This window comes from Rhinatrema bivittatum, chromosome 8 (genome assembly GCF_901001135.1).
Source record: "Rhinatrema bivittatum chromosome 8, aRhiBiv1.1, whole genome shotgun sequence".
Lineage (NCBI taxonomy): Eukaryota > Metazoa > Chordata > Amphibia > Gymnophiona > Rhinatrematidae > Rhinatrema > Rhinatrema bivittatum.
Window position 1 is genome coordinate 274,063,590 of NC_042622.1, and position 24,210 is coordinate 274,087,799.

The following is a 24,210-nucleotide window of genomic DNA, read 5'->3' on the forward strand; positions in this document are numbered from 1 at the left end:
GGTTATGGAGTGAACAGCTTTATGGAAGATGTGGATCTTGAAACCCTAATGAATGCTCCAAACCCTCCCCCAATAAAAATGACTAATAAATCTAGGTGGTTTTTTTTAAGTGCATGTCACTGCAGTTTAGCACTATGGTCTGGACAGCTCCTGTGATGGACAGACAGGTGGCCACCTCAAATTTAATAGTGCTTTCACATTTCTGAAAAGCACTAAAAATGGTTCTGTAAAATCAGAGGCAACTTGGTATGGATTAGTTTCTCTTTAATTATTACAGACAGTCTGATCCTGAAACTTGTTAGAAAAGAGGGTGGTTCAGATTGTACTGTTATCTGGAAGAAACCATGGTGTCTGCTTCAGTCTGCTCCCAGCAAAACTGTGTTGTTTCCACAGATTTGCTAAATGTGCCTTTACCTAACTAAAACATAGTAAAAACTCCCTCCTACATCTCCAGTTTTGGTTCCACTTCACAGCAGACAACTGTGTTTAAACAGAGAAAGAACAGTGGACAACTTAGTTAATCCCGGATTCTCCAACACTGCTATTAGCATAGACTTTTCTCCAAAACATGCTAAAGAATGAGAATCACAGTCCTCTAGATGTCCAAACCCTGTGTGCTTAGGGATGTGGGCACATATTACCACCTTGAGACCATTTACTAGCACAAAATAAGGTTTCCCAGGCTTTGATGGCTATAACAATGAATATTCATAAGACACATATGCCTGTATCTAACTCAAGAACCAAATGAACCTGCATAATTTGGCAACTGTGACCACCTCATCTGTTTGGGGACCTAAAGGATCAGAACTGGCTATCCCTGTTGCATAGTTTAATGGCCAGATATTTTTCGCTGATATGCTCTGTCTGCAAAGCCCTGCATCTCATGCTCCCACATACAAGGTTGAGCAGGCACAGGCATTGGCAGGTGCCCAGACATATACACAGTCTTCCCCCCGCCCCGCCATAGGCTCCCTTCCATACTCATATACACACACAAACATACTCACCCAGACTTCCTCCCAGTCTAGGGGTGTGCATCAGTTTAAAACTAACTGGAAAAATGAAACAAATAGGGGCCAATTTGTTTCTTTCATGGAGCACCGAAATGAATTGAAAGTCCCCACAAATTAAACAAATCCTATTCGTTTCATTCACTTGAACAGCATGATTTCTCTAAGCCGTTATAGTCGATGGTCTCAGGGAAAGCAACAGGTGCATGTGTTCAGTTAGAGGTTGTTGATACAGTGTTGAGCAGGCAGTCAGCAGGGAAGGGAAGGATGGGTATGTGGTTGAGAAGATGAGAGGAATGATGTATCACAGCGAAGCATTTTGCTAGTCTGACCTATCCCTGCGGACCGGGTACAGCGGTGCTGATCTTGAAGACTGAGGGTGTTAGAGATTTGCTCTGTAGTGCTTCTCAAAACATTGTCTGTCTGAAAACATAGATCTGAACTCTCTCTGAGTTCTTGGTAAAGCTTTTTTGCTGTGGCATATATGATCTCACTGTGCCAGCCCATCACAGAAGAGAGGAAAGCAAAGCAGTGAGGCAGCACCGCATCACAATATCCGTGTCTCATTGCAGATTTGTGTTGCTTCACTTGCCGTTCTGTTTTTCCTTTCAGGTGATTGAAGCCTTAGCTACACTTGAGATTAAGTCATTTATTCTCTGTTTGCCTGGCAGCAGGCACAGTGCGGGCAGAGGGGAATAGACAGTGGGCATTACAAAACCGCTGCAAAATATTAGTTGTAATCTTCACATCCCTAGGGACATAAAAACTATCATGTCAGGGACAGGGAAAGGCAGAGCAGATGGAGTAAATTTAAATGTGTCCAAAATGGTTGGCACTAGCACTGGCAGTGCCAGGAAGAACCCAAAATGTAGACCTGAACCGAAACTGAAGAAGGATTTCTTGGTTTGTTATATTGTTATACTTATTTGTTTTGCCACCAAAAGCCCTCATTCTGAAGGAAAAAACACTGGCATAAGACAAAAGATGATCAAGCATAACCAATTCACTTTTCTGAATCTGATAATACAAAGAGTAGTGCCAGAGATTTTATGCAAAACCAGAAAATCAGGAAATGGAACCAACTGAGGGCAGCACAATGATATGGGAAATAGTCTCTAAATAAAGCAGCCCTCACTACTTCCCTGGAAAACCAGCCCCACAATCATTAGAGAAACAACTGAAATGTACTAACTGTGATAAGAACCTTTACATATAGCAAACCCAGTCTACAAGAAAATCTAAATTCCACTCTGCACCTTGGGTCTTTGTGCCACTCAGCCTTGCTTCCATGCCCAGACCTTTCACCTTGGAGTTTCCTTTGCCATTCTGCCTTGCTGTCGTACCCCAGAGCTAACACCTTGCCGTATGGGGGAGCTGCTTTACACCTCTCATAGTGCTCTGGAACCTTGAAGCCACTCTTTGAGCTGCTTGGCCCCTTTATCAATGCCTGCATTGGAGGTTTTACTGCCACCTTTTCAGTTTTTCCCCCTCCATGCTGCTTTAGGATGCTAATGCCACTTTCAGTGCCAGTTTGCCACTTGAGATGCCATCAAGGGTCCATGGCGCTGCTGTTGGTGCCCTCTTTTGGAGATTTAGGGTGTCCTTCCCATTTTTTCTGCTTCTTTGCTCCTCTTACAGTGACTTGGTGAAATTCTGCCAATTATGGTACCCTTTTGCCCCTTTACGGAGTCGTAAGCTATTTATGCCACTTTTGGTGCCACTTTCTAGGTACCTTGGAGTTCTTTCTCCCTTCTGTTGATTTCTTCCAACACGTTTTAAGACAATTGATTAAAAAAACCTTATTCTGTAGCCCAATATAGGCTGAAAATTACCCATAATGTTTCCCTCGTTAACTTTAATGACAAACAAAAACAATTTTCTTTTTCATTTTGAAACTACAGAAATGAATTAGGGTCCCCATGAAACAAATGTATATTTGTTATGGCGCATACAACCCAAGTAATATCAGGTACTTTTCACAAGTCTGGTTATAAAACTTACAATATTCATGATGGCCAGAATATACTGCTCAATGTCTCGGCGGCCATGATAACCAACCATCAGTTTGTCAGCCACCACCAGGGTTTCCACGTAGCGTTCAGTGCTGACAGACCTCTTCAGGGCCATCTGGCCTCTCTGCGTCTGATTGGCAGAGAGCTTCAAAGGGGAGATTTTTAAGTGTCTCAGCCACCACTGCCTTCCTTTCCATGGCTTTTCATCTTTAAAAATAAAGTAGCTTGGTTACTTTGTTAGTCCAACGAATGCACAGAAATAAAGGTCAATAAATAAAAACACAGAAGGCATTGCTATAACACTACTTATTTTTGTAGTGCTACTGGACCTACTCAGCAGCGTACAATGGTTATAAATATTCAGGTCAATAAGTCTGTGCCCCAGAGAGCTTACTGTCTATGTGGGCAATGGGCAGATAACATGACTTGGCAAAGGTCACAAGGAATATCAGTAGGAAAAGAAGGATTTGAACCCTGGCTACCTTGGTTGTCAATCTATTGCTCTATCCACTAGGCCACTCTTTTTTTCAATACATTTCAATAGCTTTCTAGAGTTGATCTCATGAAGGGAGTGTTGATTCCCCAAAAGCTAATTAAGAAATTAGTCCAATAAAAGCTATTGCCTTATATTTTTTTGTCTGTCAACCTTTATTTTCGTGCATATTTAGAGAAAGAAAACATGCATATGAAGGTTGTCCACTCATACCTTTCAATAATCAGCATTGACAAGAAAGGATGGACTATACGATACCTCAACAACATTTCGGAACATAAAATATATTCTTCAGATGCAAGAAGAAACCTATATGATCTCAAAAGCTTAAGTACTTTAACATCTTTTTGCTGGTCCAATAAAAGGTATTACAAGTCACAAACATTCTAGTTTTCTCTGGGGCCAACATCGCTATTAGAACTTAACTAATTGTTACATTGCTCTTAGGAAAGATTATGGAGGATTGTGGTATCTTTCCATGGACATGCATGCAGTACCATCATATTGTTTCAGAATTCTATGCCCTGAAATGCTGGGAGTTATCTGTTAATGTTATCATTTCTGCCAATGACTGCTGATTGCACTAAATTTCTTACTCTTTATGTGATGTAGATTAACCATCACTTCATTGACTAAGGGGATGAGATCTTCACATGTGGTAGGCTATAATTTGGAGCCAAGACCCATAGTGGTGAAAGGCCACTATATCAGTCCAGTGGATTTCAGCCTTTTCTCAACCACAAGATCAAATGACTTCACTCTTCCACGACTCGGTAACATGAATGCTTACCTAACACACCACAAGCTGCCTCCAGATGCTGGTGTTGCATGGAGGAGCGCTTGTAGACGATGTGTGGACTGCCCTCATCCTCACTCAGTCTGGTAAAATTTGTGCCGGGACCCAGGGGTTCAATAAAATACTCTTCTTCATCAGCTATAATGATCCCATACTGAAAAGAGAAAGGAAAAAAAATTCGGGGAGTGCCAGAGACACCGGGGTGTGCTGATTCTAAAGCAGTGGCCATGAAAATTTGTGAACTTTTGCTGGATACCAAAAATGGCGACAATGCATCAAATGACCTTCCTACGCCGGCTATTAATATCAAACGAGTCCACAGGGCCCTGGGCCTCACACCTGACAATCATGCCCGGGATATTTTTTGCCTGCACAGTTACGCCTTAAAGGCTCGCTTATATGAATCAGCAAGGAAGAGGGCCGAGTGGCACTGGGAAGGCCACACCCTTACCATCTTCAACAACCTGGCACCATCTACTCTCCGCAAGCGCTATGAACTAAAAGAAGTGACGAATATGTTCCGTGCTGACAATGTTCGCTATCGTTGGACTTTTCCTTTTGGATTATCTTTCATGCTTAAAGGCACATCATACAGAATTAAAACCCACACTGAGTCTGTGGAAGCTTTCAAGTAGGCAAATCTCCCTGTCAATTTTGTGGTGCCCAATGGTGACTTGTACGCCAAAGATCAATGCCTATCCAAGATAGCAACGGGCTGGAAAGGGCGGCAGGAGACTACGACATCATTCAGAGGATTCCTGCTCAGCCCTTTCTGATCAGGGTTGATGATGTTCACTGTTTCATCAGATGTCAGGAGTTTTATATTGCGACTCATTGCTATGTTTTTTAGTGATGCTGCTGAGGTTTGCAACGCACTGTTTACTTGCAATGTGTTATCCTTTATTTGGGTTTCATACTATGATTTTCTATTCTTTTCATTATCTTCTGCTTTTTTACATGTAATTTGTGGGGGAGTTCATCTCTGTCTGATTGACCATGCCCTCAGAGGGTGGAGAGATTTGCCGAATGGGTCTGGTGGGTTTCATTTTGGGGATGAGGGGTGGGGAGGGGCAGAAGAGAAGGGGTGGTCTATATTAGTGCATTTTCCATACAAACATTGGGGGGTTGGTTTGTTTCCTATTTGTCCAGTAGTCTGAGTACTTTGATATACTGATATATGTAGGGGATACAAGTTGTCTCTCTTATATGGATGGCTGCCTGGATACTTTCCCTTAACATTAAAGGCCTTAATACTTATAGGAAACGCAGCCTTCTATATTGGGAATTTTATTATCATAGAGCCACTATAGTAATGATACAGGAAACAACTTGAGGAAAAGAGATGAGCATGTTTATCTTTTAAAGATTTTCCGCACAAGCATTTAGCGGCAAGCACTAAAGGGACAAAATATGCAGGAGTGGGCATATTAATCTCATGTCATCTTCCTCATGATTTAATATTTCAGCTTGCTGATCCTCAGGGCAGATTCCTACTGGTAAAACTGCTGGTGGGTCGTGATATTTTCACAACAGTTAATATATATGCTCCTAATCGCAATCAGCTACATTTTCTGCACTCCCTGAGAAAAACTCTGCTGTCTCATGTGGAGGGGATATTGATTTTAGGTGGGGATTTTAATTTTACTGGAAACCCAAAGCTAGATAACTCTCAACAGGTTTCTAAATCTTTGCAAGGGTTGAGGAAAATGCTCTCTTCTTTGATGGCCCAATGGCGCTTGGTGGATATTTGGAGACAGCAGTATCCCAATTTCCGCACTTACACTTTTTATTCCTCTCCTTATGGGTCATACTCTTGTTTTGATTATTTTCTAAAAGATAAAATTCTGCAGAATTGAGTGGTGAGCGCTGGAATTGGTAATATTACTTGGTCCGACCATGCATGTACTTGGATCGATGTCCTTCTTCAAGATAGATATAATGGCCTGCGATTCTGGCGCTTAAATGAAAGCTTATTGAAAGACGAGACATTTTGTAGGTCCCTACGGTCGCAGTTACAAGAGTATTTCCAATTTAACTCTTCTACGTCAGTGCCCATGGGGTTGATCTGGGATTGTTCCAAAGCTGTTGCGAGGGGCATATTAACACAGAAAAATTAGTTCTTACCTGCTAATTTTCGTTCCTGTAATACCACAGGTCAGTTCAGACCAGCGGGTTTGCATCCCTACCAGCAGATGGAGTCAGAGAAACAAAACTTTGAGGCACTGCTACATAACTGAGAGTGCCACCTACAATCCCTCAGTATTGACCTGTATCCAGGCCAAGAACAATGACAAAACCTCCCCTCGAAAGAGACGAGGGATCAAAGGGTTGGAAACCCCTAAAAACTGTAAACTTTGCGCTGCCGCAACGAAAAACAAAGGCAAGAACTGGAACACCACAGATCCTGTCCAACTAGGGCACTCTGACAGCAAACTCTTGCTTACTAACTCCTTCACTTACTATCCTCCTTTCTTCATCTTTTTTGTTTGTTTTTTTTAAATAAGAAAAGTCATAAGAACATAAGAAATTGCCATGCTGGGTCAGATCAAGGGTCCATCAAGCCCAGCATCCTGTGTCCAACAGAGGCCAAACCAGGCCACAAGAACCTGGCAATTTCCCAAACACTAGGAAGATCCCATGCTACTGATGCAATTAATAGCAGTGGCTATTCCCTAAGTATAATTGATTAATAGCCGTTAATGGACTTCTTCTCCAAGAACTTATCCAAACCTTTTTTGAACCCAGCTACACTAACTGCACTAACCACATCCTCTGGCAACAAATTCCAGAGCTTTATTGTGCGTTGAGTGAAAAAGAATTTTCTCCGATTAGTCTTAAATGTGTTACTTGCTAACTTCATGGAATGCCCCCTAGTCCTTCTATTATTCGAAAGTGTAAATAACCGAGTCACATCTACTCGTTCAAGACCTCTCATGATCTTAAAGACCTCTATCATATCCCTCCTCAGCCGTCTCTTCTCCAAGCTGAACAGCCCTAACCTCTTCAGCCTTTCCTCATAGTGGAGCTGTTCCATCCCCTTTATCATTTTGGTTGCCCTTCTCTGTATCTTCTCTGTACCTTCTCCATCGCAACTATATCTTTCGGAGTCAAGAGGGTGGGCTTCTGGACTGATCTGTGGTACTACAGGAATGAAAATTAGTAGGTAAGAACCAATTTTCTTTTCCTGAACATGCCCAGAGCAGTCCAGACCAGCGGGATGTACCCAAGCAGCCCTAAACTGGGGGGAACCCGAAAGATCCGCGCGCAAAACACTCTCACCAAAAGACGCCTTGTCTTGCGCCCTCACAACTAAATGATAATGTCTGGTGAAAGTATGAATCGAGGACCACACCACAGCCCTACAAATCTCCTGTGGCGGCAAAAGTGGACACTCAGCCCAGGATGTGGCCTGCGCCCTTGTGGAGTGCACCCTCAACCCCACAGGAATAGGCCAGCCTTTGCAAATATACACCAAACAAATTGCCTCCCTAAGCCATCGAGAGATGGTAGCCTTTGTCCCCTTTCTTAACACCACTGTACAAGACAAAGAGATGATCGGACTTGCGAAAAGTATTTGTGACCTCCAAATAGCATAACAGGCTCCGTCGCACATCCAGAAGATGCAACTCCGTATACTGAGGGGAATCTCTCAACCACTCCAGAAACCCTGGTATTTACACCATCTGATTGACATGAAAGGAGGATATCACTTTAGGCACAAAGGAAGGCACTGATACCCTGTCACTGTAAATCCGCAAAAACGGGTCTCTACAAGATACAGCCTGAAGCTCCGCTATCCTCCTAGCAGAGCAAATAGCCACTAAAAACACCGCCTTCAGCGTCAAATCCTTCAGGGTTGCTCTACGCAAAGGTTCAAATGGGGCTCCACATAGGATGCGGAGAACCAGGTTTAGACTCCAATCTGGACAAGTTTACGCACTGGAGGATTCAATTGCTTCATCCCCTTGAGGAACCTGTATACATCCAGATGAGCGGCAAGAGTTCGACCATGACACATGCCCTTGAGCGCTCCCAAAGCTGCCCCTTGCACACAAAGTGAGTTGTATGCTAAACCCTTGGAGAAACCGTGTTGCAAAAAAATCTAAAATATGCGAAACATCCACCGCCAGGGGATCCAGTCAACACTGAAGACACCACACTTCAAAAACCTTCCAGACCCTAACATATGCCATGGACGTAGCCAGTCTCTTAGCCTGTAGAAGTGTGGAAAAGCAAATGTTGCTTACCTGATGTAACAGGTGTTCTCACAGGACAGCAGGATGTTAGTCCTCACAAATGGGTGACATCGAGGATGGAGCCCACCACGGAAAAACTTCTGTCAAAGTTTAACAGAACTTTGACTGGCCCCTACTGGGCATGCCCAGCACGGCACTGACCCTGCAGCCAGCAGGGGTCTCCCTTCAGTCTGATTTTCAAAGCTACAGGCAGTGCCTAAAAAGTAAAAATAAAACGAACCCAACACCGCGGGGTGGCGGGCGGGTTTCGTGAGGACTAACATCCTGCTGTCCTGTGAGAACACCTGTTACATCAGGTAAGCAACATTTGCTTTCTCACAGGACAAGCAGGATGGTTGTCCTCACAAATGGGTGAGTACCGAGCTGAGGATGTCCTGACTTGCACCAAATGCACCCAACGGCGTGTAACAGGCACAACAACTGGGGTGGAATTTGGAAAAGGGCATCCGCACCCTACCGGGCAGGTGGAAGGGTGTTGGTACATCATGTTGGAAAAAGGTTACGCAAGACAGATTGGCCGAAGATGGAGTCTTGTCTTCCAACTTTGTCCAAGCAATAGTGGGCTGCAAAGGTATGGAGAGAACTCCAGGTTGCAGCTTTACAGATGTCAGGAAGCGGCACCGATCGAAGGTGTGCTACTGATGTCGCCATGGCCCTCACAGAGTGTGCTTTAACACGGTCTTGAAAAGGAATGCCAGCTTGCTGATAGCAAAAAGAAATGCAGTCCGCCAACCAGGAGGAAAGAGCCTGCTTACCCACAGGTTGTCCTAACTTGTTAGGATGGAAAGAGACGAATAATTGAGTGCTCTTTCTGTGAGAAACTGTACGGTCTAGATAGAATGCTAGAGCCCGTTTACAGTCTAGGGTATGCAGAGTCTGTTCTCCAGAGTTGGAGTGGGGCCTGGGAAAAAAGATAGGTAGTATGATGGATTGATTGATATGAAATTCCGAAACTACCTTAGGTAAAAATCTAGGGTGAGTGCGGAGTACCGCCCTGTCTTGCAGGAGTTTAGTGTAAGGCGGATAGGTGACTAAGGCCTGTAATTCACTAACCCTGCGAGCTGAAGTGATAGCCAAAAGAAACAACACTTTCCATGTGAGATATTTTAGGTCACAGGAGTGAAGAGGTTCAAAAGGTGGCTTGATAAGGCGACCCAGAACCAGATTAAGGTCCTAAGATGGGGCCGGCGGACGTAAGGGCGGCTTTAAATGGAGCAAGCCTTTGAGGAAGCGTATTACCAGGGGTTGTACTGAGATAGGACGACCCTCAATACCTTTATGGAAGGCGGCTACTGCACTGACATGCATTCTGATGGAAGAGGTTTTAAGACCTGATTCTGATAGATGCCATAAATAGTCCAAGAACTTAGAGATTGGACAGGAAAGGGGATCAAGGGACTGAGAAGTGCACCATGATGTGTACCTTTTCCATTTATATGAATAGGATCTTCTGGTGGAGGGCTTTCGTGAAGCTATCAGGACACGAGAAACCGAATCCGAAAAGGTTAAAAGGCTGAAGGACTAACCTTTCAACATCCATGCCGTCAGGGACAAGGCTTGGAGGTTGGGATGGAGGAGGCATCCGTCGTTTTGAGTGAGCAGATGCGGATCCGTTCCCAGAGGGATGTGCCTGCGGATGGAGAGATCCTGGAGTATGGGAAACCACACTTGGCGTGGCCAGTGGGGTGCTATCAGGATCATGGTTCCTCCGTCCTGGCGAAGCTTCACGAGAGTCCTTGACAGAAGAGGAAGTGGAGGGAATGCATAGAGCAGACCTGTCGTCCACTTGAGGGAGAAGGCATCCCTTGGCCGAGAGTGCTGGCTCCGAATGAGAGAGCAGTAATCGTCCACTTTGTGGTTCTGAGGGGACGCAAAGAGGTCTATGCGGGGAGAACCCCACTTGTGAAACAGAGAGGTCGCTACCAGAGGATCGAGTGACCACTCGTGTGGTTGGAAGACACGGCTTAGCTGGTCTGCCACTACATTGTCTACTCCCGGCAGGTAAGTGGCCCTGAGGTACATGGAGTGGGAGAGGGCTTCTGCCCAAATCTGCGCAGCTTCCTGACACAGAAGGAAGGAGCCGGTGCCTCCCTGCTTGTTTATGTACCACATGGCCACTTGGTTGTCTGTCTGGATTAAGATGATCTGATTCGATAGATGAGCTTGGAAAGTTCTGAGCGCGTAGCGGATTGCTCGTAGTTCCAAGAAATTTATCTGGTGTTCGGCTTCCTCTGGTGACCATAACCCTTGAGTTTGGAAATTGTCCACATGGGCCCCCCAACCGATGTGGGAAGCGTCGGTGGTTAGGATTACTTGTGGATGTGGGAGGAGAAAGAATAAGCCCTGAAGGAGGTTGACTGGAGTCGTCCACCAGGTTAAAGACAGGCGTAGCGCTTGTGTGACTGTGACTATGGAGGACAGAGGCTGAAAAGCTTGAATCCATTGGTGTCGCAGAGTCCATTGTGTTACTCTCATGGCTAGTCGGGTCATGGGAGTGACTTGAACCGAGGATACCATGTGACCTAGGAGAACGAGGAATTGGCGAGCCGTGGCAGTGTTTTGAGACTGAAGCTGGCGAGCTAGGTATATCAGGGTTTGAACCCTTTGATGAGGAAGGTAAGCCTTTGCTTGTAAGGTCTCCAAGTCTGCTCCAATGAAAGATAAGGTTTGAGATGGGACTAAGCAAGATTTCTCGTAATTGACAAGAAAACCTAAGGAAAGGAGTGTTTGAATTGTCAATTTTAGGGAGGATTGAGCAATCTGTTGGGTGGAGGCCCTGATTAGCCAATCGTCCAGGTAGGGGTAGACGTGGACACCTTCCTTCCTGAGGAATGCTGCTACCACGACGAGGCATTTGGTAAAGACCCGTGGTGCAGATGCCAGGCCGAAAGGTAGTACTCGATATTGGTAATGGTTTCGGCCTACTAGAAAACGCAGGTACTTGCGATGTGATTGTGTAATCGCAATGTGGGTATAAGCGTCTTTGAGGTCTAGAGAGCATAGCCAATCCCCTCTTTGCAGCAGAGGGAGAAGCGAGCCCAGGGTTACCATCTTGAACTTTTCTTTTTGAAGGTACTTGTTGAGGGCTCGGAGGTCTAAGATGGGACGAAGCCCTCCTGATTTCTTTGGTATCAGGAAATACCTGGAATAGAATCCTCTTCCCTGCTGAGAGGGAGGGACGGGTTCTATAGCGTTTGATTGCAAAAGAAGTAATACTTCTCGTTGTAACTGAACCAAGTGGCTGGTTAGGCTCCATGCCTGTAGAGGCGGGGAGTCTGCAGGAAGAGTAGTGAAGTTGAGGTGGTAACCCTGTGCTATAATTGCTAGTACCCACTGGTCTGAGGTGATCTGTAGCCAGTGGTCTAAAAAGTGGCACAGTCGACCTCCCACAGGGATGGCTGGAAGAGGGGTTTGGCATGTGCTCTCTACAGGGAAGTCAAAGGCCCGCCGCAGGCCCAGGGGGTGGGGCTACTGTAGGTCTTTGCTTCCGCGGTTGACGTGGCTGAGCTCTGTTGGAAGACCGTGCAGGTCGAGGCTTAGCCAATGGAGGGTAATACCGACGTGGCCTAAAGAAGGACTTTTTAGAGTCTTTCTTAAAGGGTTGTTTGGAGGTCACCTCAGAAGGAGTGGATGAGAGTTGTTTCAACGTCTCATGGTGATCTTTTAACTCGGCTACTATTTGTTGAATTTGGTCACCGAACAAGTTGTCCCCTAGGCAGGGCAAATCAGATAGCCGGTCCTGGACCTCTGGGCGAAGGTCTGATGATTTTAGCCAAGCCCAACGTCTGGCTGAGATGGCTGTGGCTGAAACTTTTGTGGAAGCATCGAAGATGTCATATGCAGTCCTAATTTCATGCTTCCCAGCCTCAAATCCTTTGTTAAGGAGGGCTTGAAGCTGTGGTTGATATTGCTCAGGCAAGGTGTCTGCATATTCCTGCATTTGTTTTAGGATGGCTCTGTTATATTGAGTCATATATAGTTGATACGAAGCTATGCGTGAAATTAACATAGCTCCGTGATACACCTTTCTTCCTACACTATCCAGGAATTTGTTATCCTTGGTAGGCGGAGTTGAGGAGTGCGGCTTCAGGCGCTTAGCTTTCTTTTGAGCTGACTCAACTACAACAGAGCGATGATCCAATTGAGGCTTCTGAAAACCCGGTGCTGACTGGACAAGGTATGTGGAGTCAGCTTTCTTATTAACTGGGGAAACTGATGAAGGAGACTCCCAGTTTTTCTTAAGAAGGTCCAGAAACACCTGGTGAATAGGGATGGAAGCGATGATTTTGGGAGCATCCAGAAACTGGAGTAGTTCCATCATCTGGTGTCGGTCATCTGTTTCTGATTGTAGCTGAAAGGGGACTATCTCTGACATCTCCTTCACAAAATTAATAAAGGAGAGATCCTCAGGAGGAGAACGCTTTCTACTCTCTGTAGGGGATGGTGGTGAAGGCAAATCTGTGTCAGAAGAGGTATCATCACCCCAGGTATCATAGGGATCACGCGGAGCTTGAAGCCCTGAAGGTCCTGGTTGAGGGTCCTGGATAGTAAGAGGAACCACCGAGGGTATCGAGTATAATCTCGATGGCACCGGTGCGGAAGATGGAACTGTAAATGGCATCGAGGGCATTGGTGCTGTCGATGGAATCGGTGCCGGCCTTGGAATCGGTGGAACCGAAGGATATATCGGTGGCGAGGGATGAGAAGGCACCGATAAGACCACCCCTGAAGGGGGAAGTAAGAACGGTGCTTCCCCTCCCGATGATAATCCAGTCGGAGACGGTGATGTTGTCGGTGCCACTGGAATCACCGATGGAAGGGCCTTTAGAAGCGCCTCCATACGGTGTAATAGTGGTGCTAGTGTTCCCACTAGTGGCTCGATGGTCGGTTCCGTACTCGGTGGCGAAGTCGGTGCCGGAGTTGGTGCCGGGGTCGGTGCCGGAGTATGTTGGAACTTCAGCATCGCCTTTTCGATGGCCTCCTGGACCAGCCGGTCCAGTTCTGCCCGGAGACCAGGGGTAACAAGACCCGGCTCGACGGGAGAGGGAGGCTGAGGCTGAGCCGGAGGGACCACCGTAACCGGTGGGATCACGGCTCCCACACCCCGAGGGGGTGAGGGTTTCCTCGGTGCCTGCGAACGAGACGTGGACGGTGCCAGGTCCGATCGAGGCTTTTTAGTCGGTGGCTCAGTCCGTACGGAGGTCGATGTTTCTGGATCCTCGACGGGCCGAGACTTGTGCCGTCGATGGCGATGTTTCTATGGTCGATCCCCTCGTCCATCTGGGGAAGGGACTGGAGTCGACGGCCGGGAAGTCATCGATGGTGGACGGTCACCGGAGGGCTGATGATGATGGTGCAACTTCGACGGTGCCGGTTCCGATGACGTCGATGCTATCGATGGCGTGGGGGTGCGAGCATGGAAGAGGAGCCCCATCTTCTCCATCCTGGCTTTGCGACCTTTGGGTGTCATTAAGGCACATTTGGTGCAAATCAGGACATCATGCTCGCTGCCTAAACACAAAACACAGACCCTGTGAGGGTCTGTGATTGACATAGTCCGGGTGCAATCCGGACATCGACGAAACCCCGTCGCCATGGCCTTAGCCCAAAAATTTAGTCGCGGGATTGGTGACTGTCGATAGGCCTCAAGGGCCAAACTCGACGTAAGTCAGCCAAAAACGGCAAAAAACTTACCGGAGTTCCGCGAGATGAAAAATTAGTCGAAGGGAGACCCCTGAGGGGCAAATTTTTCTTCAGAACAAATATTTCCGAATTCCTGTCAGGAACGTGGATAGGAGCTCCTTTCGCCGCGTGGCAGCTGCTGCGCGGAAAAAAGAAGACTGAAGGGAGACCCCTGCTGGCTGCAGGGTCAGTGCCGTGCTGGGCATGCCCAGTAGGGGCCAGTCAAAGTTCTGTTAAACTTTGACAGAAGTTTTTCCGTGGTGGGCTCCATCCTCAATGTCACCCATTTGTGAGGACAACCATCCTGCTTGTCCTGTGAGAATGACTTGTTCAGAGTAACCCTTCAAACGAAGTCTCCACCTTTCAAAAGCCAGGCCACGAGACAGAAGAGATCCTCCCGATCCAGGAAGATGGGCCCTTGCTGCAGCAGCCCTTGTAGGTGTGTTAGCCTGAGGGGATCTTTCTCCATGAGCTGCACCAGATCTGCGAACCACGGTCATCAAGGCCACTCCGGCGCCACTAGCACCACATTCCTGGGATGTATCTCTATTCGCCTGAGAACCCGATCAATGAGGGGCCATGGAGGAAACATGTAAACGATACCCATTGGCCAGGGGCACACCAGAGCATCGAGACCCACAGAACTAGGCTCCTTTCGTCGACTGAAAAATCTTTTCATCTTTAAGTTGGCCTGTGTCGCCATCAGATCCAACTGGGGAACCTCCACCTGGCGCAGATGTAATTCCACGCCTCGGGGGACAATTCCTACTCCCCTTGATCCAGCTGTTGCCTGCTGAGGAAATCCGCCTGCACATTGTCTATGCCTGCCACGTGTGACGCTGCTAGACCTTCGAGATGATGCTCCGCCCAGGGAAACAACCTCCAAGCTTCCAGGGCTATGGCATGACTCCTCGTGCCACCATGCCGGTTGTTGTAAGCCACTGCGGTTGCGTTGTCCAAGAATACCTGGACCATCCGACCCCTGACCAAGGGCAGGAAAACCTCCAGGGCTCGGTGCACCGCCCTCATCTCCAGAAGATTGATAAGGACCTCTCTCCTGGAGTCCAAAGACCTTGAGCTGACTGGCCCAAGCAAATTGCCCCCCAACCAGAGAGTCTTGCGTCCGTGGACACCACCACCCAGTCCAGTGGGTCCAGGGCCATCCCCTTCTCTAGGCTGATGCAAGACAGCGAGCACAAGAGACTGGACCTGGATCCTCGATACAGAGGCAAAGGATGCTGATATGCTTCCAACTAAGGACTCCACCTGGACAACAGCATGCATTGTAGAGATATCATGTGCTCATTGGCCCAAGGAAAAAAATCCAATGTGGAAGCCATGGACCCCAGGAACTGTAAATAGTCCCATGCCATTGGTAATGACAACCGAAGAAGGCGCTTCACTTAGGATTGCAACTTCATCACCCGATCCACTGCCAGAAAGACTCTGCCCTGCCAAGTGTTGAACCAAGTTCCCAGGTAAACCAAGAATTGGGTCGACTCCAAATGACTCTTCTGCACATTTATGACCCAAACTACAGACTGCAAGGTGAACATCACCCTGTGGAGAGACCTTTCGCACTGCTCCTTGCATGTCGCTTGGATCAGCCAATCGTCCACATACAGATGAACCAAAATTTCTTCTCTGTGAAGGGCCACCGCAAACACCACCATTACCTTGGTGAACGTGCGTGGTGCCGTCACCAGACCAAAGGGAAGGGCCCAGAACTGAAAATGCTGGCCGAACCCCATGAAACGAAGAAATGTCTGGTGTTTTTTCTGGATGGGAATTTGTAGGTACGCTTCCCTGATATCAAAGGAGACCAAGAACTCTCCTCTGTGCACCGCCACTCCATGCGAAAATGCAGGACCCAAAGGGACCGGTTTATCTTCTGTAAGTCGAGAATGGGCCGAAAGGACCCCTCCTTTTTGGGTACCACAAAGTACACAGAATACCTCCCCTGTCCCTGCTCTGACAACGGGATGGGAACAATCGCTTCGAGGTCGCGCAGCCTCTACAGAGTTACCAGAACAGCCTTTCCTTTGCTGCAAGAGACCACGCGAGATTCCACAAAGGCCTCCCTCACTGGGCATGAAAAATCTAGAGCATAGCCTTCTCGAATTACCTCCAGCATCCAGCGATCCGAGGTAATCTTTTCCCACTCCTCGTAAAAGTTGGACAATCTGCCATTTTCCAACTTAATTGACAAATATAATTTGGGGAATGTGGACTTTTTGGTTTATGCCCAAGTAAGGCACTTTTATATGTCTCAGAAGCTTATCACAACCCTGGGACAAGGTAAATCCTTGTTTGAACACTGCTGTGACCAAGTGGACAAGATGCGGGGTCTGGTATCAAAAATTTATAGTCTTCATAAGGGGTCATAATTGAACCATTTAAGCATGTGCGTGCTTGGGAGACAGACTTGGGGGAGCCTCTGAGTACAGATGAATGGGATTTAGCCTTTCTATATGCAAGTAAATGCTCCATTTCAGTAACACTACAGGAGAATGGTTATAAAATGTTGTTCCGCTGGTATATGACTCCAGCTAAATTGCATCATATGTGGATGATACTTGCTGGAGAAAATGTGGTGCAATAGGTACTTTCATTCATATTTGGTGGAGATGCAAGGAGGTCTCAGCATTTTTGAGGCAAATCACAGATTGGGTTTCTCATACATTGGGAGTGCAGGATGAGCATGATGCTTGTTATATTTTACTTAGCATACCAACAAGAGGCCTAGATAAATATCAACAAAGACTGTGTCATCAAGTTTTTATTGCAGCCTGGTATGAACTTGCAGCCTTTTGGAAATGAGTAGAGGTACCCTCTGTCCAGGCTGTGTTGCATAGGTTACATAACCATTATCTCCTGCCATATCTTAGCACTTCGCGTCACAATCAACTATCATCTTTTGAGAAGATATGGGGGCCCTATGTCACATGGTGGAATTCCCAGAACGCTGTGACATAGCACGGTTTTTCTATTGTGCTAACCATTTTCTTACTCTTTCTGTTCTTTCGTTTGCTCGATTTCTTGGGACTCCGCGAGGTGTTTGTTCTGTCAATGTAATTCCTTTGTATTAACATTTTTCATCTTGCTTTTGTATTTACCTACTAGTACTCACTGGTCTTTTTTTTTTTGTTTGGTTCTTCAAATAACAGCTGTGTATGTTCTAACCCCTATGTATGTATGTTTGCTGTTATCTGGGGTGGGAGGGTGGAGGAGTCTCTTCTGGGAAAAGGGAATGAATGCTTTGTCTCTAAGTTTGTATTGCTATGACATTCAATAAAAATTTTCAATTGCAAAAAAAAAAAAAAGCAAAGTGTTTTCTCAAATCAAATATTTAGGATTGTAATGGCTGCTTACCAGTCCGTTGCAGTTGCTTATAGCGACCTTGGAATTCAGGAACTGGTCTTGCAGGTGCCCCTCATAGTGGCAGTCCTCGTACATGTCGTGTTTCCAATCCAGCCCATTCTTCTTCCAATACTCCACGGTGAAGTGGTCTGCCAGCAGGTTGGAGTGCAGTGTCAGATTGAGGAGGAACTGGGCCCTGTGTGCGGAAAGTTTGTAGAAGACATAGCGGTCTGTTGGCTCATAGAGAGAGGCACCTAGGCTGCGCCGGGAGCGGGCATTCTCCCGGGGCCTTCTCACTTCGTAGCTAAGGAAGTTCCCATACTGGTCCACCTGGATGGGAAATGCTATTTCGTAATGCTCGAGGCCCGATAGAAACTCATCTGCAGTGAAAGGAAAAATGAAATAAACTAAAATCCCTTAGAAAACAGTACTTGGTGATGATGAATAAACTAAAGAACTAGCAACTGTACCCGTTCTACGCCCAGGCGGCGAGCCTTTTTATTGGCACATCTGCTCTTGTTTTGAGCCAAATTTCCCTAGAAATTCACTATAAGAGTGTCCCTTCCACATACACACACCCTCATACAGGCTCCCTCACTCTCTGGCACACACACACATCCCCTCATACAGGCTCCCTCACTCTCTGGCACAAACACACACACACACACCCTCATACAGGCTCCCTCACTCTCTGGCACAAACACACACACATACACACACCCTCATACAGGCTCCCTCACTCTCGCACACACACACACATCCCCTCATACAGGCTCCCTCACTCACACACACACACACACACACCCACACCCTCATACAGGCTCCCTCACTCTCACGCACACACACATCCCCTCATACAGGCTCCCTCTCTCTCGCACACACACACACACACACCCTCATACAGGCTCCCTCACTCTCACGCACACACCCCCACACCCTCATACAGGCTCCCTCACTCTCGCGCACACACATACACACACATCCCCTCACATAGGCTCCCTCTCTGAAACCCACAATCAAGCATCCCACGCACTCCCCCCTCTTACCACCCAAGCTGTCTCTTGCACTCCCCCATACCTCCTCTCCTCTCTCACACACACATTCTCTCTCACCGGCAAGCCACGGGACCCATGCCGTTCGCGGCAAAGATCAAGGCCTGGCGCGCCGTTCGTGACACATAGGGGCCTTCCATTTTCGGCGTGATCAGAAAATAGCAGCGTAGATCAGAAAATAGCAGCGGAGACCCCGGCATGCCATGAACGGAGCATGTCCCGCGACACACGCTTCGTTCATGGCGAAGATGAAGGCTCGAGCGCGCCGATCATGGCACATGGGGGCCTTCCCTTTTCGCCGCGAATGGCGCACGGGGCCTTCCTCCTCGCCGCAAATGGAGCATGTGCCGCGGGACACGCTCTGTTCGCGGCATGCCAGGGTCTCCTCTGCTATATTCTGCCTCTCCTGTGATGGCCGCTGTCCTTCCTACATGTGCTGTGTTTCAGCCGCCTGCGCCATCTATCGGCGGGCTGGGAATCATGCAGCCCAATATATTATAGCGCCATCTATCAGCGGGCTGCGGAACATCCGTGATCACTGACAGACACACTCCAAGCCCGATATATTATGGATTCATTAAAGCAGTGTACCCCAAGCTTTTCCAGGCCAAGGCACACCTACAGTAACAAAAATGTTATATGGCACACCAGTCTCTACAGAGAACATGATGTGGAAATCGAGAGGGCTCATTTTGTCAAGGAAGGACTGAAAGCCCCAACAGTATCTCTTTGAAATTTTAAAACAAAGGGAGAGATGGGGCAGAGAAACACGTCAACCCATCACGATGGACCACCAGCTTCCTCTAGATACAAGAGCAGGATGAGGGAGAAGTCAGTGTGGTGCAGGCAGCTGGCTCAGTTAGTTATGCTTAACTGCCACATGTGGCTGCCAGAGCTCCTTCACTGCTGCTGCTCCCAAGACTTAAGGTGCTCAGCCTGGGGATAGGACTCAGAAGAGGAAGTTCAGGACAGGGAAGATGAGGAGATGCTATGAGCAATGTGTGTGTGCCGCAGGGGCCCAACTATTCATGTCCTGCATGTCGCCCATTAAATTACCAAGCTCTGGCGCTCATGTTGTTACTAGGAAGAAGATACATGCATGGTCACACATATTCTCAGAAAGGAGCTTCTACGTGTTTTGTCTCTCGTTGCTATGAGATGCTAAGAGCAGAGTCCGGGTGCTGGATCGGAGTATCAGGCAATGGTGGTTTTTCTGCGGCACACCTGATCATGTCTGAAGGCACGCTGGTTGGGAAACACTGCATTAAAGCAATACTTCTGCATTAAGGACTACAACTAAAAACAAGAGTTCACAATGGAAAAGCAGAGAAAACGACTAAGCTTGCTGTGCGTGTGTAACGCTTTTGAATGTGGGTCTGGAAACTTCAACAGAAATGATATTAAATGGCTGACCTGGCAAGTGCTGTGGCCTGCAGTACAAAGGGACCCCAGTTCAGTCCCTGCGTGAGGTCTTTTGCTTCCTGGGTCAGCTAGTGCTCAGGATTCAGTGAAATCAGGATTTTCAGCCACCAGTGGGAGGGAGGGAGTTAGGGTTTTCACTGCTTCCATGAATATCATCTATTATTAACAAGCTTTGGTTCAAGCTCAGCCTGATTTTGTCTTCTGAACTCTTATGCAACAAATAACCATCTTGCAAGACATGATAATGTCTCAGGCTGATTACTGTAATTCTTTCTTAATGGGAATTCCTCAAGGGCGTTACCAGGGCTCTGCAGCTGATCCAGGACGTTCCTGCAAGGTTGATTTCTTGTCCTTCAGTTTGGGAGTGTATTTATTCTGTTTTGTTGTGTCTTTACTGGCTTCCTGTGAGTTTTAGACCCAGAATTAAGATTCTTTGCCTGACATTTAAGGCGTTTCATGGATCTGGGCCTGGATGTTTAATTGATAGGCTCTGTAAATAAGTGCCAAGTCCCCCCCCTTGAGGTCTGCTAGTGGCTTTCTTGCTATCTCTTCCTTCAGGTAAGAAATAAGGGCTTGTTAAAATTCAATCACAGGCATTTACATGTGCAGTTCCACCTTTATGGAATTCCCTTCCTGAAGGCTTGTGTAGCGGGGACCCTCAGGGTGTGCTAAATCCGAGGGCCTATACAGTTCCCAGGGCTCTCTCTTCCTTCCCAGGATCATACTTCTCTACTTTAGCTCCTTGGATGCTGGGTTCACCCGGCGGGGAAGAGGTTGACACCTCCGGGGCCTCTGGTGCAATGGTAGGCGACACAACTCAGTCCAACTTCATACTCATGGGTCAGTGGGTACTCGCAGTAACTGATCTTCTCGTATGGCTAATGCACTCTTGAAGGAATCACGGAAGCAGTTAGAGGTGCTCAACTGAAACCAACTTCACTTCAACTTAAAAAGGATGATCCAGAAAAGTACTGCAAAAATCATAACCAGGAAAGCAATGGTTTCTTTGCCCACAGTGCTGCATTTGTTAGCCACGTTCCTACCTCTAACTGACTCAGTCGCCATGGTCTCCATTATCCCCACAGAGACTGGGACGATTGACCTCAACCAATAACAAATCAGAAATGGGAGGGGGGGGGGGGGGTGAAGAACCAAAACCTTCAAATTCTCAAAAAATAGCTGTCTCAAAATATTTCTCTAAACCGTCCTTTCAAAAATCAGCAGCTTTACCCCCTGTTCACTGGCCATGGGTAAAAGCAGCCAATCTCCAGTGTCCACAGCAAGGGAAAACTGATCTCACTGCAAAATCTCCAAAAACGTATTCCCCAAAATTCTCACCCCTTGCTGTTTACTGGGCGCAAAGGTGAAAATCAGAAACCCAGCCCTTCACGACCAGGAATTTGCCTGTCCTTCAGGATCTGGCTCATAGGATCTCAACAGCAAAACTCTTTTCTTCAAAAGTCTCCAAAAATCCAGACTCCTAAAAACTCCTTTCAAAACTCGCTCCTTTCCACCGCCTCTTGGCCAACCTTCTGTAGCAGAAGAAGAGACCCCTCTGGATCAGTCTGCAGAGCCAACACATGATACCATGTTTCCTTGCACGCATGTAGCAGTGGTGGCACAGCACGAAGGGCCTGGGTCTTTGAATGAAGCAGCTGGGAGTTACTGAGCAAACAAAAAATGCCAACGTTGAAGAGTTTACCGGTGACAACATTTGTGGGGCAGCAGGGCAGGTCCATATCACCGTCTCCTCCAACATCCAGTCCACTGCCAAGGAAGAATGACTGGGTGGTTATGACCAAAGCAGTGATAGAAGAGACAAAAAAAAACCCCTACAGTTTTTGCCTTAAAAGCCTGCCTTTAAGATGTATAGGATTTCATTAAAATTTTCTATTATGCTTTCTTTTGAAAGGACATTTTCTGTCACAGATGCAATATGTTATATATTTTCCAAATTGCTCTGCTGTTAAACTAACCTTCACCTCCGTTTTCCACTTGTTTATTAAACTGCTATAATCCCTAAACAGTCTCATTTGGTTCAGCACTGAGACCGCGAATCTGTCTAGATCATCTAACTGATAAATACTATTAAGGTCTTCCCTCACTGTGTAGCCTTGTAAGTGCTTCCTATCCAAGGATTATACAATGCCTAAATAGTAAGAAGGCATACAATTCTTTATTACTTAAATTTAAATTCCTGACTATTGTCCTGGAACGTTTTAACCTGACCTTGTTAAGAAACCACAGGTTTAAATCTTTTTAAAAATACAAGGGCAATGCCCCGTGCCAGCTGATGACTTGAATACAAAAACTACCAGAAGCCAAGTGGAGCTGCTGATGCAGTATCCTCTGTCTGGTAGGGTATAATCTGAATCTATGAGCATTTTCATAAATCTGGTTATTAAAACAACTGCTCTCAGAAACTAACAGAGGTTAAAGAGCAAAATCTAGCACTGTAATCCAAGAGAAGTTCCACATCAAGGGTTTAAGACTGCCACTGCCCCAGGCTCTCTCTGCAATGTACAGAAGGCTCCTCTCTCTCTCACTAGACTTTTGAAACATAGATGAAAACTAGTCATTTGCCGGCATCTAACTTCCCCTTTAAACTTTGTTTAAACAAACAACCAGAGAGACTATTATCTGAGAAAATTCAAGTCAATATTGCAGAAATGAACTGTGATTCACACTGTGATGGAAGAGATGATTTCATCTTTCCATTTAAACTTCCACGGGATTTAAGTGGATATAGGTAAATGGTCAGGCACTTCTCTATGCTGGTTCAGAAAAGTGAATTTCAATCTCTACAGATAAGAGCCTGGGTTTTTGGTTTCCAAAATACCAACCAATAATTACAATTCTGATTAAAACTAATGCCCCACTGAATTAACTCTACAGGCTGAGTCCCTACCTAGCATCAACTATAGTAGCTTAGACATTCCTTTTTATCTAGTCAATCCCGAAAGCTGCTAGATAGATAACTTTGCTTTCAGTACAGTCAATTTATTCATAGAAAAGGCAGTGCAAAGTTGCCGCATAGGCACTCACATACACAGCCACAGAGCAGGAACAGTGAAATCAGCAGTAGTGTCTGCTTCCTTCACACGCACACTGCTCTGTCTATGTGAATTAATCCTGCTCTGGAGGGACCACCTCTAGGAATAAGAGAGTAATTCAGTCTCAATGCCAGTGCAACCTTTGCTCTCTCTACTGCAATGCCAACAGTGCCAGTCAGTACCAAACTGGGATGATTCATTTTTAACATGAGCACTTGTCTATTGAAAAGCGAATCAAAACCACAAGCTCAACAACTACAGCCAAGATGGCGCCTTGAAGGAGAGAAGCGTTTGATCAACTCTGCGTGGGTTTTTTTCGATTCTTCTTTTTTGGCTGCTTTTTGCAAGCATGCCTCACACAAAGCATAAGGGTAAACTGAGAGAAGTAGCCCCAGTTTCCTCCCCAGCTGGCCTGGTTCAGCAGAGAATTGAGGGCTTTTTCAACGCTGACCCCGGCCAAACTCCAGGCATAAGAACATACCATACTCGGTCAGACCAAGGGTCCATCAAGCCCAGCATCCTGTTTCCAACAGTGGCCAATCCAGGCCATAAGAACCTGGCAAGTACCCAAAAACTAAGTCTATTCCATGTTACCGTTGCTAGTAATAGCAGTGGCTATTTTCTAAGTCAACTTAATTAGTAGCAAGTAATGGACTTCTCCTCCAAGAACTTATCCAATCCTTTTTTAAACACAGCTATACTAACTGCACTAACCACATCCTCTGGCAACAAATTCCAGAGTTTAATTGTGCGTTGAGTGAAAAAGAAATTTCTCGATTAGTTTTAAATGTGCCACATGCTAACTTCATTGAATGCCCCCTAGTCCTTCTATTATCCGAAAGAGTAAATAACCGATTCACATCTACCCGTTCTAGACCTCTCATGATTTTAAACACCTCTATCATATCCCCCCTCAGCTGTCTCTTCTCCAAGCTGAAAAGTCCTAACCTCTTTAGTCTTTCCTCATAGGGGAGCTGTTCCATTCCCCTTATCATTTTGGTCGCCCTTCTCTGTACCTTCTGCATCGCAACTATATCTTTTTTGAGATGAGGCGACCAGAATTGTACACAG

At 46.5% G+C, this 24,210-nt stretch overlaps 1 protein-coding gene across 3 annotated transcripts in view; it reads right to left on the bottom strand.

The window, feature by feature from the left end:
* Positions 1–24,210, bottom strand: part of ADAMTS10 (ADAM metallopeptidase with thrombospondin type 1 motif 10) — a 256,117-nt gene that overhangs the window by 176,337 nt on the left and 55,570 nt on the right. For all 3 annotated transcript variants that reach the window (XM_029610937.1, XM_029610936.1, XM_029610935.1), the window contains exons 3-5: positions 17,625–17,992; positions 4,309–4,468; positions 3,015–3,232 (exon numbers count right to left, since the gene is read on the bottom strand). In XM_029610937.1, the coding sequence (XP_029466797.1) occupies positions 3,015–3,232; positions 4,309–4,468; positions 17,625–17,992 (746 nt within the window). The remainder of the gene's footprint in view (positions 1–3,014; positions 3,233–4,308; positions 4,469–17,624; positions 17,993–24,210) is intronic.